The sequence below is a fragment of the Centruroides sculpturatus genome, unplaced genomic scaffold (genome assembly GCF_000671375.1).
Source record: "Centruroides sculpturatus isolate CEXI.00-Female unplaced genomic scaffold, Cexi_2.0 scaffold21, whole genome shotgun sequence".
Lineage (NCBI taxonomy): Eukaryota > Metazoa > Arthropoda > Arachnida > Scorpiones > Buthidae > Centruroides > Centruroides sculpturatus.
The window spans coordinates 530,519-546,344 of NW_019384490.1; the positions used below are offsets into that span (position 1 = coordinate 530,519).

At 32.6% G+C, this 15,826-nt stretch overlaps 1 protein-coding gene across 2 annotated transcripts in view; it reads left to right on the forward strand.

Moving 5' to 3' along the window:
- LOC111621750 (cytochrome P450 3A8-like) overlaps positions 1-15,826 on the forward strand; it is a 23,325-nt gene that overhangs the window by 2,455 nt on the left and 5,044 nt on the right. For both annotated transcript variants that reach the window (XM_023363981.1, XM_023363982.1), the window contains exons 2-5: positions 2,389-2,482; positions 11,467-11,583; positions 11,709-11,797; positions 15,112-15,257. In XM_023363981.1, the coding sequence (XP_023219749.1) occupies positions 2,389-2,482; positions 11,467-11,583; positions 11,709-11,797; positions 15,112-15,257 (446 nt within the window). The remainder of the gene's footprint in view (positions 1-2,388; positions 2,483-11,466; positions 11,584-11,708; positions 11,798-15,111; positions 15,258-15,826) is intronic.

Consider the following 15,826-nt stretch of genomic DNA (forward strand, 5'->3'; position numbering starts at 1 on the left):
CAGTGTTGCCGCAATGAAATTTCAAAACGTACTGAAGCACCTTCAAAAAATGTACTATTTTCCTTCAAAATGTACTAGTTCTATGAATACTTTGTTTACGTGCCTATATATATATATATATAGGCACATAATTTATATACTGTATATAGTTTATTGTCATATAATTTAATTTTAAATCTTATTTTTGGAATTTTTTGAAAGCTATTAAAAATATATCTACACATCTATTACTTATTATAAAATGAGCATTACATTGACAACATTTATTAATAATACTATTGAATTTCATCTTAATTTTATAACCATTCGTGCTTTAAAAAAATAATTATACATATATTATATTATTATATTCTTGTTTGCTTAAAACATGCGACTCAAAAAAACCCCAAAATGGCGGCTCAAGAAGTAGAACACGCGTGTCCTGGCCTTCTTATATAGACCTTGAACAGTCGGAAGCGCGGCCATTTTGGAACCACACGTAACATTAATCGTTATTACTTTTACTACGATTACTAAAATTGAAGTTCATAATTTAAGAATTAAATTATAGTGGTAGAAAATAATATAAAAGTATTTATAATATTTATACTCGTACAATTTCAAAACTATTTTCTGTAATAATTTGTTTCTGACTTAACGGATATTTTGATATTATTGACGACAAAAGTTTAAAATCATCGATTTCCTTACCTGTCCATTATTTTTGTTTGACGGAGTTGAATTGTTTGGACCACGTGGCATGAAAAATTTTGTCAAGGTCCTGATGAGAATGTGCAGATAACTGAACGTGTGAAAAAAGACCACTGAGTCAAGATCGTTTACACGTGCAACTAAGGCGTTACGTGCAACTATCTATGTTGCTGACGTCGACGCACGCATACCATTTGTATGTTGTGATTGGATAATTTAAATTAGCAAGCAGTGACACTAGTGAGACTTTATTAAACTATTTTTTTCTCATTTTTTCGTTAAGGCGTGAAATATTATTTTGTATCGTAAATGGTACTTGAAATATTGTAATGTACTGAAAATGTACTAAAAATCTAAATGTACTGAAAATGTACTAAAAATCTAAATGTACTTTCAATTTACTGGAAAGGGCAAAATGTACCAGAAAAGTACAAATGTACTAGGAACGGCAACACTGTAGCCCGGACGGCCCCAGGCTTTCGCCCGTGCACGCTAATTGACTTTCATTACAAGCATTTAGCTTTCCGAAGTCTATGACGACAATTGTTTGGTATTGACGGGCGTGAATTTCGTGCCAATAAGCTGCCTCGACTTGTTCGATTATGTTATCGACTCAATTTCATATTTATTTTCACATTTTCATATCGCGGTCCTTCTCTGTTCTTTTTTCGTTATTTACAAGTGTAGGTCATTTGATATCATCATTTATCACATACTTCCATGACACTCTTGTCTGTCGGCTACAACTGCCAAGAATTAACGCGATTGGCGAAGCCTAGTGACAGCAGGCCAATAGAGAGCAGGATCCTTGCCATAATGCGGTTTGCGCGCCAATTTTCGTACGTGCGTTAATCAAGCCGAATAGTTTGGCCGAATATTCGGCTATTCGGCCACACTCCTGGCCGAATATTCGGTATTCGGCCTGAGGCTGAATATACTATTCGTTACAACACTAAACAAAATTTCTGTAGGTTTTTAATAATAAAAGGAAAATTTAATTTTCAGTATTATTATTTCTGTATTATCTTGTTTTCAAAATATATATTAAAAAATTGGTACTTTTATTTCCTCTGTGTACGACACAGAGGAAATAAAAGATTTTAGTACTTGCCAATCTTAGGAAATGCCGCATAAATTAATAATGATTTGGGGAACTACTTGGGGAAAAATTTAGAATGCACTGGATTGATATGAGAAATGAGAGTTTGAATATTTGAAAGTTCGAAATAACATTTATCACATATTTCTTTGTCAATATAATTTGATATGGCACAGATCCAATCAGATCCAATCCAGAAAATAGTATTAACTGATCGAAAGAAATGGAAAAACATATTTCATGAAATTTGTAATTAAACAATTTTATTTCAGAGCATATTTTATACCCCAATTTGTTTACTCTAAACGTTAAACTTATTCGAAAAATTGAATTATAGACGTAATTCATAATCTTACATTAAAAAATAAAATAAAATAATTTTCATTGTGTATTTTAAATTATCCTTGTATTTTATCTATATTCTCATTGTTAAATAGTATTAATTTTTGCATAGATAAAATTTTTAAAGCAAAATTATTGATTTAACTTAAAGGCAATTTTGTTATTAAACGCTATATTTAAATCTATTTAGCACTTCGTTTTTAAAAATGAAGATTTAATTCTTGGTTATTGAAATGAATACCGAAATTACATTTCAGAACAGGATATCCAGAACCTAACTTATGGATTAGTGAACCAGAGCTCTTGAAGTACATCTTAGTAAAGGATTTTCATATATTCCGAAACAGAATAGTAAGAAATCTAAATAATTACTCGCTTATTTATATTAGCTTTTAGAAACATTTAAATATATTTTTAATACCTCTTATTATAAAATTAACATCAACTTAGCAACTTATACTAATGAAATTTATGATGTTCTCAAATAGATCTATTTGGAAAGTAACATTGTATTTATTCTGCTGATTATCCAAAGGCAAAATAAGTAATATTAAATATAGTTTTCGAAAATGCAGATTATATAAAACTTTGTCTGATTAAAGTTATTCGATTATATGTAGTAAAACTATCGGCTGAACAAATATAGCGTTATCTTCAAATATTGTAATTAAACAATGTCATGAAAAAGTTTTTACGCTCTAGTTAATTCCATTAACATCTATAATGTTTATTTTAAAATGTATTGATATAATCTTTTAAAAGACAAATGGCTTAATGTGTGGGCCGAGGGAGGGAAAAATTAAAAAAACAAGCTCAATAAACGATAATATGTGATATATGTCGTCATCGTCTCCCTTGCCGTCTGGACTGCCGAGCGGTAACAATCAACCAATGTGGAAGAAGTTGAGTCAGAGATGGATGCCTCGTTTACAACACAACCCGTTTATTAAACACGAAAGAAGCTTACAAGATTTCCGCGATCTTGGAAGTTCTGCGGCGGCTGCGGTCTGTGGGTCTTCCTCTCCTTTCCAAGATAGTCCCATTTTGAAGGAGTGTCCCTTGTTCGCAAATGAACAATTCCATCACGTTCGACGACTCCGGGACGATGAGGTCGACTTCCGTTGATGGAAAGATGTCGATTCGAGGTAGGGAGATGGAGACGAAGATAGGTGCGAGACACACACACAACAATAGATCCGTCACTTGAAACTTTCGGGAGAAGAAGCCGTCGCGTCCTTGAATGTCCGGGGTTTTATCCGTTTTCCTCCGATTCCACTTTCCCATTGGTCTCTCCTTGTCACCTGATGACAATTCGAAACCTTTCGGGGACGCGGGAGAGGTCAAAGTCGAAGTTTAATTTGATCTCCAACCGGAGATGGTCGACGGACTTACATTCTTCTATTGTTTAAAAGTTAGTGTCGCGTTTTCATTAAAAAAAAAAGAGAGAGAGATCTATTTCTAACTACTATATTTTTTCCTCTAAAACAAAATTATTTTAACGCGAATTTTAGTGAAGGTTCGGAGCTGTCCAGAGTCTCACATTAATAGTGTCGGGTGTCCGATGCTCGCGAAATAAAAAAATTCATTTATTATTTCAACGGAACAATTAACATCGTTGCAAATCCCGAGCTAATTAAATTAATTTATTTATTGTTACAAAATGTAGGAAAAGTCCCGAAAGACAAATAACATCCACCCCAAAAATAAAAACGAAAGTATACAACAAGTTTGAATTCTTAAAGAAAATGTTAGACTGAATTTAGTTCAAAAAACAAAAGAAAAAAAAACCGCAGTTTGACAAACTAATGTGTAATTTAATTGCTGAAGAATGATATAAGGTTTTTGAATCATATTATTATACAGAAAATAATTTCTTTTTGTATAGTAATATGTTCTAAAATACAATGAAACAAATTGAAAAATCATTTTAATATATTTTTAAAAATTAAAAGAAATAATGCTTTCATTGATCAATGTGTGTGATTGGGGTGTGGAATGGTGCGATCCCCCCACTATACCGTATGTAGTGCATTTACAGATACCTAATTTACGATTAAATTCGACATTTGGTTATGTTTATAGAGTTCGTGTGAGAACATCTCCTAAATATCATTAAAATGCATTGTCATGGGGCATAGATATGTCCTCAATGTTTCAGGCTTCTATTTTCATTATAAGTGGATGAAATTAAATTTTGCAAAATTTGAACACCGCACATAGTAAGTTAAATAAAAGCTTTAATAAAAATGATTTAGCGTTGAAAAAATAATATAAAATGTAGATATTTTTTGTTTCGCTTTTGCTATCTTGATAATTATACTTAATATTTAGTAAATTATGCGCAATAAAAAATTAGAAAGCATTATGTTTAATCATCGAAGCGATAATAATCTTCTGTCTAAATGGAAATGAAGTTTTTTTTTTTTTTACAGTTTTAAAGAGAAACAGATTAAAGTAAAGAACGATAATTTTTAGATTTGCAGTCATTTATTNGAATTTTTATTTATTAGTTACATTGTTTTCAAAACCATTTATTTCTTTCTGTCTGTAGACACCTGTCAAATAATGTGATGACATATACCACTGTGTCATTTGCAGTTGTTGTTTCAATGTAGATTAATGATTCATACATAATTCCAAATATTGGAAAATGGACTACTTTTGTATAAAATAAATTCTGCAATCAACTGCATTATTATTATTCAAGCATTGAAACATTACACTCTGAGAAGTGCCTTCATGTTGAGTGTGTATACAATTGGTAGAGTTTGACTATTTGAATTAGTTCAACCAGCATTGGGATCAGCCAGCAACTATTGAGAATCACTGTCACAAACTACTAGTGATAAATTGAGAAATCTGTGTTTGATTCAGACTAGGCACTATGTAGCTAGCACAACTTGTTACTTATCTTTACTTTATTGATCCAATTTGTCTCGGACATATAATATCAATCGTGTATTTGTACCAATGTGTCATGGAATTGCCCTGGGTCCCACGCAATGAAGGCGTGCTCCCGGGCACAAGAATTACCATACTTACATTAATAAATCTTCAGTAATAAATGTATTCAATAATAAATGTCCAGAGAATTGTTGGAACGATTGTTTAATTCTTGAATTGTTTACGTCAAACTTTTAGCGATATATGACTATTAGTTTTTTGTTATAAAATAACTTGAATTACATAAGCTATTTAAATAGTTCAGTGTTAAGCTGAGTATCGGTATCTTTTGTTGTGTTATTCGCAATTTTGTTACAATGAGAATACATTTTTTTTAACTTGTAGAGTTCTGAAACCTTTTCTCAGCAGTAATTTCTCGGGTATGGAAGTATTTTAAATTATTTGGGATCACCAGGTATTAGTTATTTATGAATTTGTAAAATTATTTTAAATTCTTTCTTAAAGTATGTAAATAGCTGAACTAACTTGAATATCTTTGAAAATAAATATAATAACATTTAATATTAGAATTCGGTGTTAAGCTGACCTTACCATATCATCACGACGCGACTGAGTGTTCATTGCAAGTTTGACATTGTAATGTATACGGTACAATACGTTAAATAGTTTATCCAAGCTTCACGCTTCTTTGAAGCGCTCGCTTGCACGACGAATCTACTTGAATTCCGCGTGTCATAGAGTGGAGTGAAAGAAGAGCAGCGGCGTGTCGTCCTTGGAAGCGGTGGAAGCGCCGCTTCCCTCGTATTTTCTAAAATATAAATACATATTGCGCGATTATTTTCATATTTTAACGTACTTTAAATTAATTAAAATTAATATTTTATTATAACTGCATTATGTATCTTATTATAAATTTCTATACTACATGAGGGAAAAAAAACGATAAAATTGCAATTGTATATTCGAATATCGGTGGCGGAANTATAATAATGCAGTTGATTGTAAAATTTATTTTATACTTTTGTATAAAATAAATTTTGCAATCAACTACATTATTATTATTCAAGCATTGAAACATAACACTCTGAGAAGTGCCTTCATGTTGAGTGTGTATACAATTGGTAGAGTTTGACTATTTGAATTGGCTCAACCAACATTGGGATCAGCCAGCAACTGATGACAATCACTGTCACAAACTACTAGTGATAAATTGAGAAATCTGTATCTGATTCAGACTAGGCACTATGTGGCTAGCACACAATTTGTTACTCATCTTTACTTCATATTTATGTACACTGCAGAACAACATAAAAGAAGTTGAAATTACAGATAGATTGCAATTATGACTCAGTTTTTGGTTCAAATATTTTTACTTCTAAGAAAACCATAGGAACTTTACATTTGGTGTTTGGTAATGGTTGCTGCCTTAGACAGCTGGATGTTTCAGATAATTAAAATGTCAGCCTACCGATCTGGGATCGAATCTGGGCAATCAAGAAATCCCGAAAGATTTTCAGGGATCAAATGTCCTGAATATGTCAGCTTCCTTTCCTCACTACCTGAATGTACCATTGTGGGTCTGGCCGAAACTATGACAGGTTATGATTAAGAGCGTCAGGGCTTAATCAAATTTAAAAAAATGGTGTTGCCACTTCTTAACAGGCACAATTTGAATGCTTGAATTTGAAAATGGCCACAGTCAAGAACAAGTGAGATTCGTTCATTAAAGTGCTTTCTGAACAAGGATTGTATTTTCTTGTGGTTGTTAAAGCTCTAAAAACCAAAATAATAACTTTTTCAATCAACTCTCATTAGAATCACCAGCAAATGTGACAAAAAAAACATGGCATTGCTCTTAGTAAGTCACCATCACCTTTTTCAAGAGTTTGAAATTGCATACCTGCAGACAATAACAAACAAGTGAAAAGACTGATTAGGAAGGAAAATGTACAAAGTGAACAAGCAGTAGTAAAAAAGAACCATACCTTCAAGTTTACTGTGCAAATAATCTGTCAAACTTACAAGGTAAATCTAAGAAAATGACTTTATTGTGTTGCCTCATTTCAAAGGGAAACAAAGACCAAAGTGCCAAAAAAATAGAAAATTAATGTGGTCCACTACATGTTATATGTCTTGGAGCGATATTATCCTGGAGAAAAGCACAAAGTTATCTTGCATCATGATAAGACCTCCAGACATACTGCCAGATTTATCGCTGGAACATTGAGGCGAACCAATGCTTTCAAAGAACGCCACCAAGTTGCCATCATCAGTTGTAAGAATCTGCTTTTGCATTGGATTCCTGAAGCGGCAACTGTTTCATCAGAAAGCCTCCACCGAAACAGGACTTTGGATAATGATTAAGAGGGAAGCACTTAAAGAACTGCTGAAAGATGTAGAGAAGTGTTCGATTCTTGAAAGTGACATTGCAGTTATTAGCTGAATACACTGATTCAGCTAATTGGATCTCGAATAATTATACAAAACAGAACCTCGCGTAAACAGAACCTCAATTTTTGCTTGGCGGAGATCACTGCCGTTACGGCAGTGATCTCCGCCAAGCAAAAATGTCACTGACTGACTATATATATTTATTTACACAGAAGAAAAAGGAAAAATAAACTTAATGCAGTTATCATATTTCTTTTCTTTTTCTTAATTATTCATTTCTCAATTCTTAATTATGAATTGAATTATATAATGTTTAGTTTTAAACTCAATCTAATTTCTTCTAGAATTTTCATGATAATATGATTGATCTATATAAAAGAAATGGAAGAATATTCGGGTAAATCATTTTTATCATTTAATTTATAAATATTTTTATTTTTAAATGTACTTTTCAATCTTACCNTATTATAACTGCATTATGTATCTTATTATAAATTTCTATACTACATGAGGGAAAAAAAACGATAAAATTGCAATTGTATATTCGAATATCGGTGGCGGAATGGAAGTGCTGCATTGTCGAATACGGGACAGCTTCCTCAGCGAAAATATTTGAACGGTGTAAAGCAGTCAGATTATAGGCATAGCACCAACCTCACGAGGTTTAGCTGGTGGATGCTACACACCAAAATATGGTATAACGCTTCCAATGATTCTATCCAGGACTGGTTCCGGGCTGTTAGCCGCCTGCCCGCTAGATATCTGGCCGCCCTCGCCCCATTATGTGAACCGCGAGTAGGTTTATAACTTAACCCAACAGATAGGAGTTTACTAGTATGTTTTTATGATAGTTCTGTATAGTTGACAGGGGTTTAAAAAAATCCATTAAAATATTTGATATATATATTCTGCTCTTATTTTGCTTTCCCATCGTATATTATTTACGGACTTCAATGTTAAACCAGTGATGCTGCGATTTCGTATGTCCCATCTATAAGGGGATGTAGAAAAAAACGTGTACAATTCTTGTACAATACAATGTTAAAAATTAACTGTTGCTTTGGCAGCATCATTTACAAGTAAATTTAATGAATGAGAGAGATGCACGAGGTACAGAAAAAGCTCTAGAATTTATTTTCCTTAAATTTACGATTTATGTATCCGTTTGTCATAAAAATTTGTCTTTCCACTTTTTTCCCGAGACTACAAATATTCGAGTACAAAGTAACCGGTTTCGACTTATTTCTACTTAAGAAGTAGTTAANATAATGAAAATTAATTAACTAAGGATTTTTTTGCCCTGCAGGGTGTGGCCGAGTTATCCGGAGTGCTGGGTTATCGAGAGCCGAGTTTTCGAGGTTCTACTGTATTTTCATAATAAAAATAAAAATTGATGTTATATCAATCCATATTTTATATAAATTATTAATAGTCTATATATTAATTAACTAGGATATCTCTTATCAGTAATTATAATTCTTAAATATTTATCAGCAATGTTAATTCTTAAATTACACTAGAAAATTTACAAAAGTTAATTTTTTTTAAACCTCTGGCATTAAAACAGGAAATTTTCATAGAAGAAAAATCCTCGATTCCAAAAATCGCTTTCAGATTTTTCGATCACGCAAGATCAAAAGAACAGAACATCTTTGTATAATGGTAGGCATACAGAAGAGCATATGGATATAGCACATATATTGTACAGTACCTATGAAAATCATTTTAATGTGGTTATGTTTCTCTACTTTCATTTTATTTTTCATAAAGTTTAAAAGATCAGAATGACTCTCAAGTCATTATATTTATTATATTTATTTTTTGTTTTATATCATTTTGAATATTGTCAGATATATCAGGATAGAAATAATCTTTCGACTCTCAATATTTCCAAAATTTTGCACCAAAACTATCTGATCTATAAGTACATTATGACTTCTATTCATATTGATATTTATTTGGATCTAAGTTTTTTAACACATGGTGAATGATAATAGAATAAAATAAAAGAATAAGTTAAAAGATCGACCATTAACAAACGAGTGAAGGCGGATTCTTACATTGGCCGACTATACCGACTATACCTGATGTTTCTAAAGCAAAAATTTACTATAATCTATTCTATTACAGTTGTTATAGAGTCTTATAATTCTGAAGATTTATCTTGTTGATCCTAAATGAAGATTTATTTTTCAAAGAATCTCAACCAAAACTTAGCAACGAAACTCAGTTCTGGTTTAAAGCGCTTTAAACAATATGTTCAGTTTAGGAACACGGAATATCAGTTTCATGTTTCGGATTCTTGTTTTACTTCACTGAAAGTGCTTTCTGTGATATTAAATTAATTCCTAATATTGATGGTGTTACATCATCTACTTTACGTTGGTATCTGATTCACAGAAACCTGATGTATAAGATTTAATAACTAAAAATTAGTGATGTAACGAATATTCGGTTACTATTCGGTATTCGGCCTATTTTTCACTATTCGGCCGAATACCGAATACCTAAAAACAGGAGTAATAAATAACAAAAACACAGTAAATTAATCATTTTGGTATTTAGATTTNAACTACATTTAAAGAATTAACTGATCGCCCCTGGAAGTCGGCTTCTTACAGAAACACAGCTTCCCTATCATCAAATGTCACGGCACGCCATTGGAGAACAGGCAGTTCAGTTTAATGAAGAAAATGTGTTGAAATATGATTGTAGTCTGTTGAGTGTAGTGTCACTGTTCGCAATTCTTCAATCACTACCTTTTGTATTCCACCATGCTTGACGGAGGAATTTCTAGTATACAATAAATGCACACAGGGCCGTTAATAAGGAATAGACAACGACAATGACATCGCGTGAAGCGCGTTAGCCAAGCAAATAGAACATATGAGGCTATTTGAATTCCTACTCGTAATTGAAAGTTGAACATATGCACTGACAATTCCACTTTTCGGTTTTTTCCAAGATTTGGAAGTTTTTGAGGTAATTTTGGGTTATATCTTCTTGGGCAGGGCGGATCTACATAGGGACTAATAGGGCTTAAGCTCTGGGCTCCCAAGTGTCAAGGACCCACAAAAATTGGATTATTATAATTTTAATACTTCATTAACAACGAGCTCTTATCGTATAGTAAAAAGATTAATAATATAAATAATAATGATAAATGGGGTATAATTAGACTTCTATAAGCCCTAGGCCCCGAAAAACCTAGATCTGCCTCTGATTATGACCATTGAATTTTACATGATTTTGGATAGTTGGATGCAGTGATACGAAGTATGTCACAACTGTACCAAGGCGGCCATACACGTTAAGTTAATCCTTTGAGGCTGCCTGACCTTGGGGAACTTCAGAATTTCCTATCGCCCACAAACGAAGAAGAAAATCTCCCAGCAGAGGCGTAGCTAGGGTGAGGCAAGTAGGGCACGTGCCCCGGGCGCCACTCGCAGAGGGGCGCCAAATGGTCTCCAAGACAAATAAGATTTGTTTCTGGAGGGGATATAGTGTCGTGCCCCGGACGCCAGTTATGTTCGCTACACCATTGTCTCTCAGTCAGTCCAGTCAGTCGGCCATGGCATACTGGCTGTTCTTGGATGTTTATTGGCAACAAATTCTAAAACTCGCGGGAAAAAGTATGCATAGAAGTCTATGGTGTAAATAGTAGTAGTGGTTTGGGTAGTACTGATCACAAAATTAATTTTTCATATGAATAATTTTTTAATGGAATTATTTCAGATCACAAAATTAATTTTTCATGTGAAAAATTTTTAATGGAATTATTTCAGATCACAAAACTAATTTTTCAAGAGAAATCTTGGGCTATATATTCTGTTAAAAAGCATCAATTATCAGCGAAAGATCAATGGCAAGTCGATTTTACTACCAAAAAATTCATGGATTAAATTTTATAGACGAATGTATATTGATAATTCTCAACCACATCCGATATTAGTACAAATTGTAAACATTATTATCGCAAATTAATTTTATAATTTAATAATTAAAAAGAATTNAGTAAAACTACATAAATTATTTTATAGAAATTTGAGTTTGGAGATCCAATGCTTGATAAAATGTTATCTGTACTTACTAACGAAGATTGGAAGAGAATTCGAAATTTCATGAGTCCCGCTTTTACTAGTAGCAAGATAAGAAAAGTAACTCATGTTAAAATATATATTTATATATATAATATAAATTCAAATATCGTATTAACTAAACAGAAAATTTAATTATCAATTTTTGTTATATTATTCTGATAAACTTTCTTTTCTGTTCGTAGATGACGTATCTAGTTAAGCAATGTACAGAAACTTTATGTAAGCATTTCGAAGAAATGGCTGAGAAAGGAGAAGAATTTGACTGCAAAAAGTATATTATAATAAGATAAGATAAATTCTCAATATTAAGTTAAAAAGTAATAAAATGTTCAAACACAGCATGCAAAATATTTCATACGCAGATTTAAATTACTGTATAAAGTATATAAAATCCTTATATATAATCTTATTAATTCCAGAAAGATAATTAATTTCATGTCTTAACTAAATAGATATGTGGTGTTTAAATTAATTTCAGGAAAATCATTGTTTAATTGATCAACCCTTAATTGAAAATAACATTTACGAGCTTAAATTTTTTAACATTTCAGAAACGTAAATGATCGTTTCTTTCACCTAATAAATTTATAAGATTTATATTTATTTGGAAATTTTAGACGTAAATAAGGATAGTTAAAATTTTAAAAATGTTTGTGTTTAACGAATTACATTTGCCGTGTAATGTTTCAGTTATATATTAACTTTCATAATTTCATATTCTGCTAATAAAGCTTCTCTTCAAATGGCATCACGTCTTAAATGAATGTAATAGGAAAAAAGAAATACATTGGTGTTCAAAATTAAGAGAATATGCACATTTTTCGAATTTCTGAAAAACTAATGGACACATTTGATTAAAATTTGCTATGGATACACAGTTATTTAAGATGAAAAGTATACTATACAGAAATGGTATGCACTAAAGTATAACAGTTATCGTATGTACTTATGATCGTCAATAAGGCTCGTCAACGCAGGAATACGTTGCAGGATCGAACATAAAATGACCCTAATATGGGTTATAGTCTCCTCTCACAGTCATATAGCTCTCATATCGCGACGTCATAATGGAAACGAGGCAGCTGATGAGTTCCTGTTTCAGTCGGTACCGCTCTGGCAGCAACACAGTTTCCATCTCCTGGGTGGTTCTCAGAGGAGATTTCGAGCTGCAATTGCTCTCAAAAGCGTCCCAGAGATGTTCAATAAGGTTTAGGTCTGGCGATCTGTCTGGCCAATCTATTCGGCGAATATCCTCACTTTCAAGATAATTGTCAACCAGGTGAGGTCTATGTGGACAAGGTTGTCGTCTATAAAAATAAACCGAGGGCCAACTGCGCCCCTGAAAACGAACTATAGTATCTAATTCTCATATTTCTCAGCAGTCAAAGAGACTCTGTCAAACACACGGAGAGATGTGCGGCCGTCCAACATGATACCTGCGTAGACCATGACACTCCTCTGACATAGCTGTTCCTTTCTTGAACGTTGGAGGAAATGTACCGCGTCCCAGATATTCACCAGATGAGGGTGTGTCGAGAATCCGTCTCCAGGCTGAATCGCGACTCGTCTATGAAGAGAATGTACTCACTGAAGTCTGTTTCAAGGCTGATGTCTTCAAATTCGCTCTCTTGTGTGCTGAAATGAGCAGGATGCAAACAGCGGGTCTTGTGGCAAAAAGCCCTCTTTTATGAAGCCTCCGAGAAAAACTAACCGTTGAAACTGTTTCCATAAATTGAAGATAACACTGGACGTTACATTGAGCTCTGTAGCAACCTACACTTGTGAATGCCCCGCATTCAATCTACCCACGATTCTCTATCTCATTCCGTCATCAAGACTTTTTTGGTACTCATTTTACCTGATTGCTTATGAAATTGAACCAACTCTTGCATGAAAAACAAGTAGGAGTGAACTAATTGCGGACAAAGCCACGTGTGCTTTTCATGCCCTCTGCTGTAAAAGCTGTGCCCACACATACACACGTGTAAGCTTACGTATTCAACACTAAAAATTTGTATTTATATTCGGTGGCATAATTTGTACTTTCGGTTCATTACTTTTTGTTCAAATCGATAAAATGCGCAAATTCTCTTAATTTTGAACCAGTGTATATCGAACTTGCTAATTTTCTAGACATAATTTGAAATAATATAGTTTTGTCTTGTAAATTGCATTTAAAATATAGAAAAACATATCGAATTTACAATCAATAAGTTAAATGTTTTCAAATATGTAATTAATATTACACAAATATCAAAGATTTGATATTTAAGATATAACGCAAGAGGCCGTACTGTACAATATATCAAACCTTTGTTGTGTTTTTCCATCAGTTAATTTCTATTTGATATGAGTGTATTTATTTATTGTTTTGTCAATGTTCCTTAAATTGCAAAGATATTTAAAACGATTGCAAATAAACATATCAAAATGATTTTGAAGTTAAATTGATATATTCTGTATTATTGTACAGTACAGTCATACCCTATTGAAAAAAGTCGAAAGAACTTAAAAATTGGCATTTGTATTAACAAAATTTGCATTAATCGAACTCGTTAACATTGAAATGCCTATCTTTCCTCGTCCATGCAACCGCAAATCTTACTTAGCATTATCCGATAACGTAATAATGAGGTTTGATTATATTTAGCTTTTTATTTTAATACTGTATTTATTTTTTTATTTTAAGTCTTGCTTTCAAAATGGTCTTAATAAATAATGCGTATTTCAATGATGAGTAACAATCAAAAATGTCCCGATTCATGCTACTCATCATGGAATCACGATAAAATCCCTAAGAAACTTTTCGAACTAATTTAAATTATTAATTAAATTTTCTTTTAAATTGTATAATGTCAAGTAATATCTAACAAATTTATAGAGGTTACTTTTCATTTATTAGCTTTTATTTTTATAACCTGTATCAGGGGTGGCCAACAAACAAGTCGATCACGAAGCCAATTTTGGTCGATCGCTCGCGATGTCTTAAATTAATGTATTATACTTGTAACCGAATGCAACGCGTGAACGTAACGCACAAACGCAACTGTAGTGATTTAGGACCTCCGCGTCCTCCCTCAGATGCTGTTTTGTCGGTCCATGTGCAATCCATTTGCGTACAGTACATTTGTAAAAGGGGAATAAGAAATGTAGACAAAGGGTCATAAAACTGAAAAAGAAAGGTGGGAAAAGGGACAGAGAGAATAGGTCGGGACACGGTAGAGAGAGGAAGGGTGAAGTGGTGGTCCCCGAAAGTGACAACGTTGTGTTTCAATTTTTCTTCTGTTTAGAATGTAAGTACCTTTTCTTCATGTTTTAAATTAAATTGTGGCTTCTCTTACCTATCTAAACATAGTATGTATTTCACACCTCCCCCTCGCCGCTTAGGTTATGCCTACGATAACAAGTCGATCGTGACACACTTTTAAGATAAAAATAGATTTTATGTACACAAAAGTTGGCCACCCCTGATTTATATCATGTAACATTAAAATCTTAATCGCATCTCGCTAATTGTTTAAAAAAATCTTACATTCAAAATGCTTAATAATTATAATTTATAATGCATTTGTTGTTTTTTTATAGATATATGAGTGCATTCATTATCGATGTTATAGCATCTACAGCTTTTGCCACCAAATTGAACGCACAGGAAAATGAAAATAGCGAATTTGTGAAATATGCACGAATGGTTTCAAACAGGGATTTTCCAAAGTTAAAACTTTTGGCATGTTAGTTAAATTTATTTTATCACAATCTATATACATGAATGAGGATGTTTGTTTGTTTCTTCGCTGTGCACGCCTAGGCCGTTCGAACAATTGCTATGAAACTCGGCAGTTACGTTCAGAATATCCCACTCCAAATTATTGACTGGGCTTCTATATATCAATTAATTTCTGTCTACATTTGATTGCTGACTTTACATGTAGCGCCATATATTGGAAAACGATTTAACAAAATAATGAACTAAATATAATTTTTACAAAAGAGGATATAATTTTTAAAATATATATACAGTGGTACCTCGGTATACGTCTGCTTTAGAATACGTCAAATTCGGAATACGTTCTGTTTGGACGAAACAAATTTTGTTCGGTATACGACTTAATTCAATTATACGCGCCATCTATGAACAAGTAGCACTATCGGTATACTAGACCAGACTAGACGTTCACTGTGCCACAGTTTATAACTTTGTTAAATTTCTTCTGATTTTAATTTGTAAGTAAAATTTTATTATTTTTATTAATCATGAATTGCAAAACGGCAAATGAAAAGCAACAGAAAACTAAAAAAA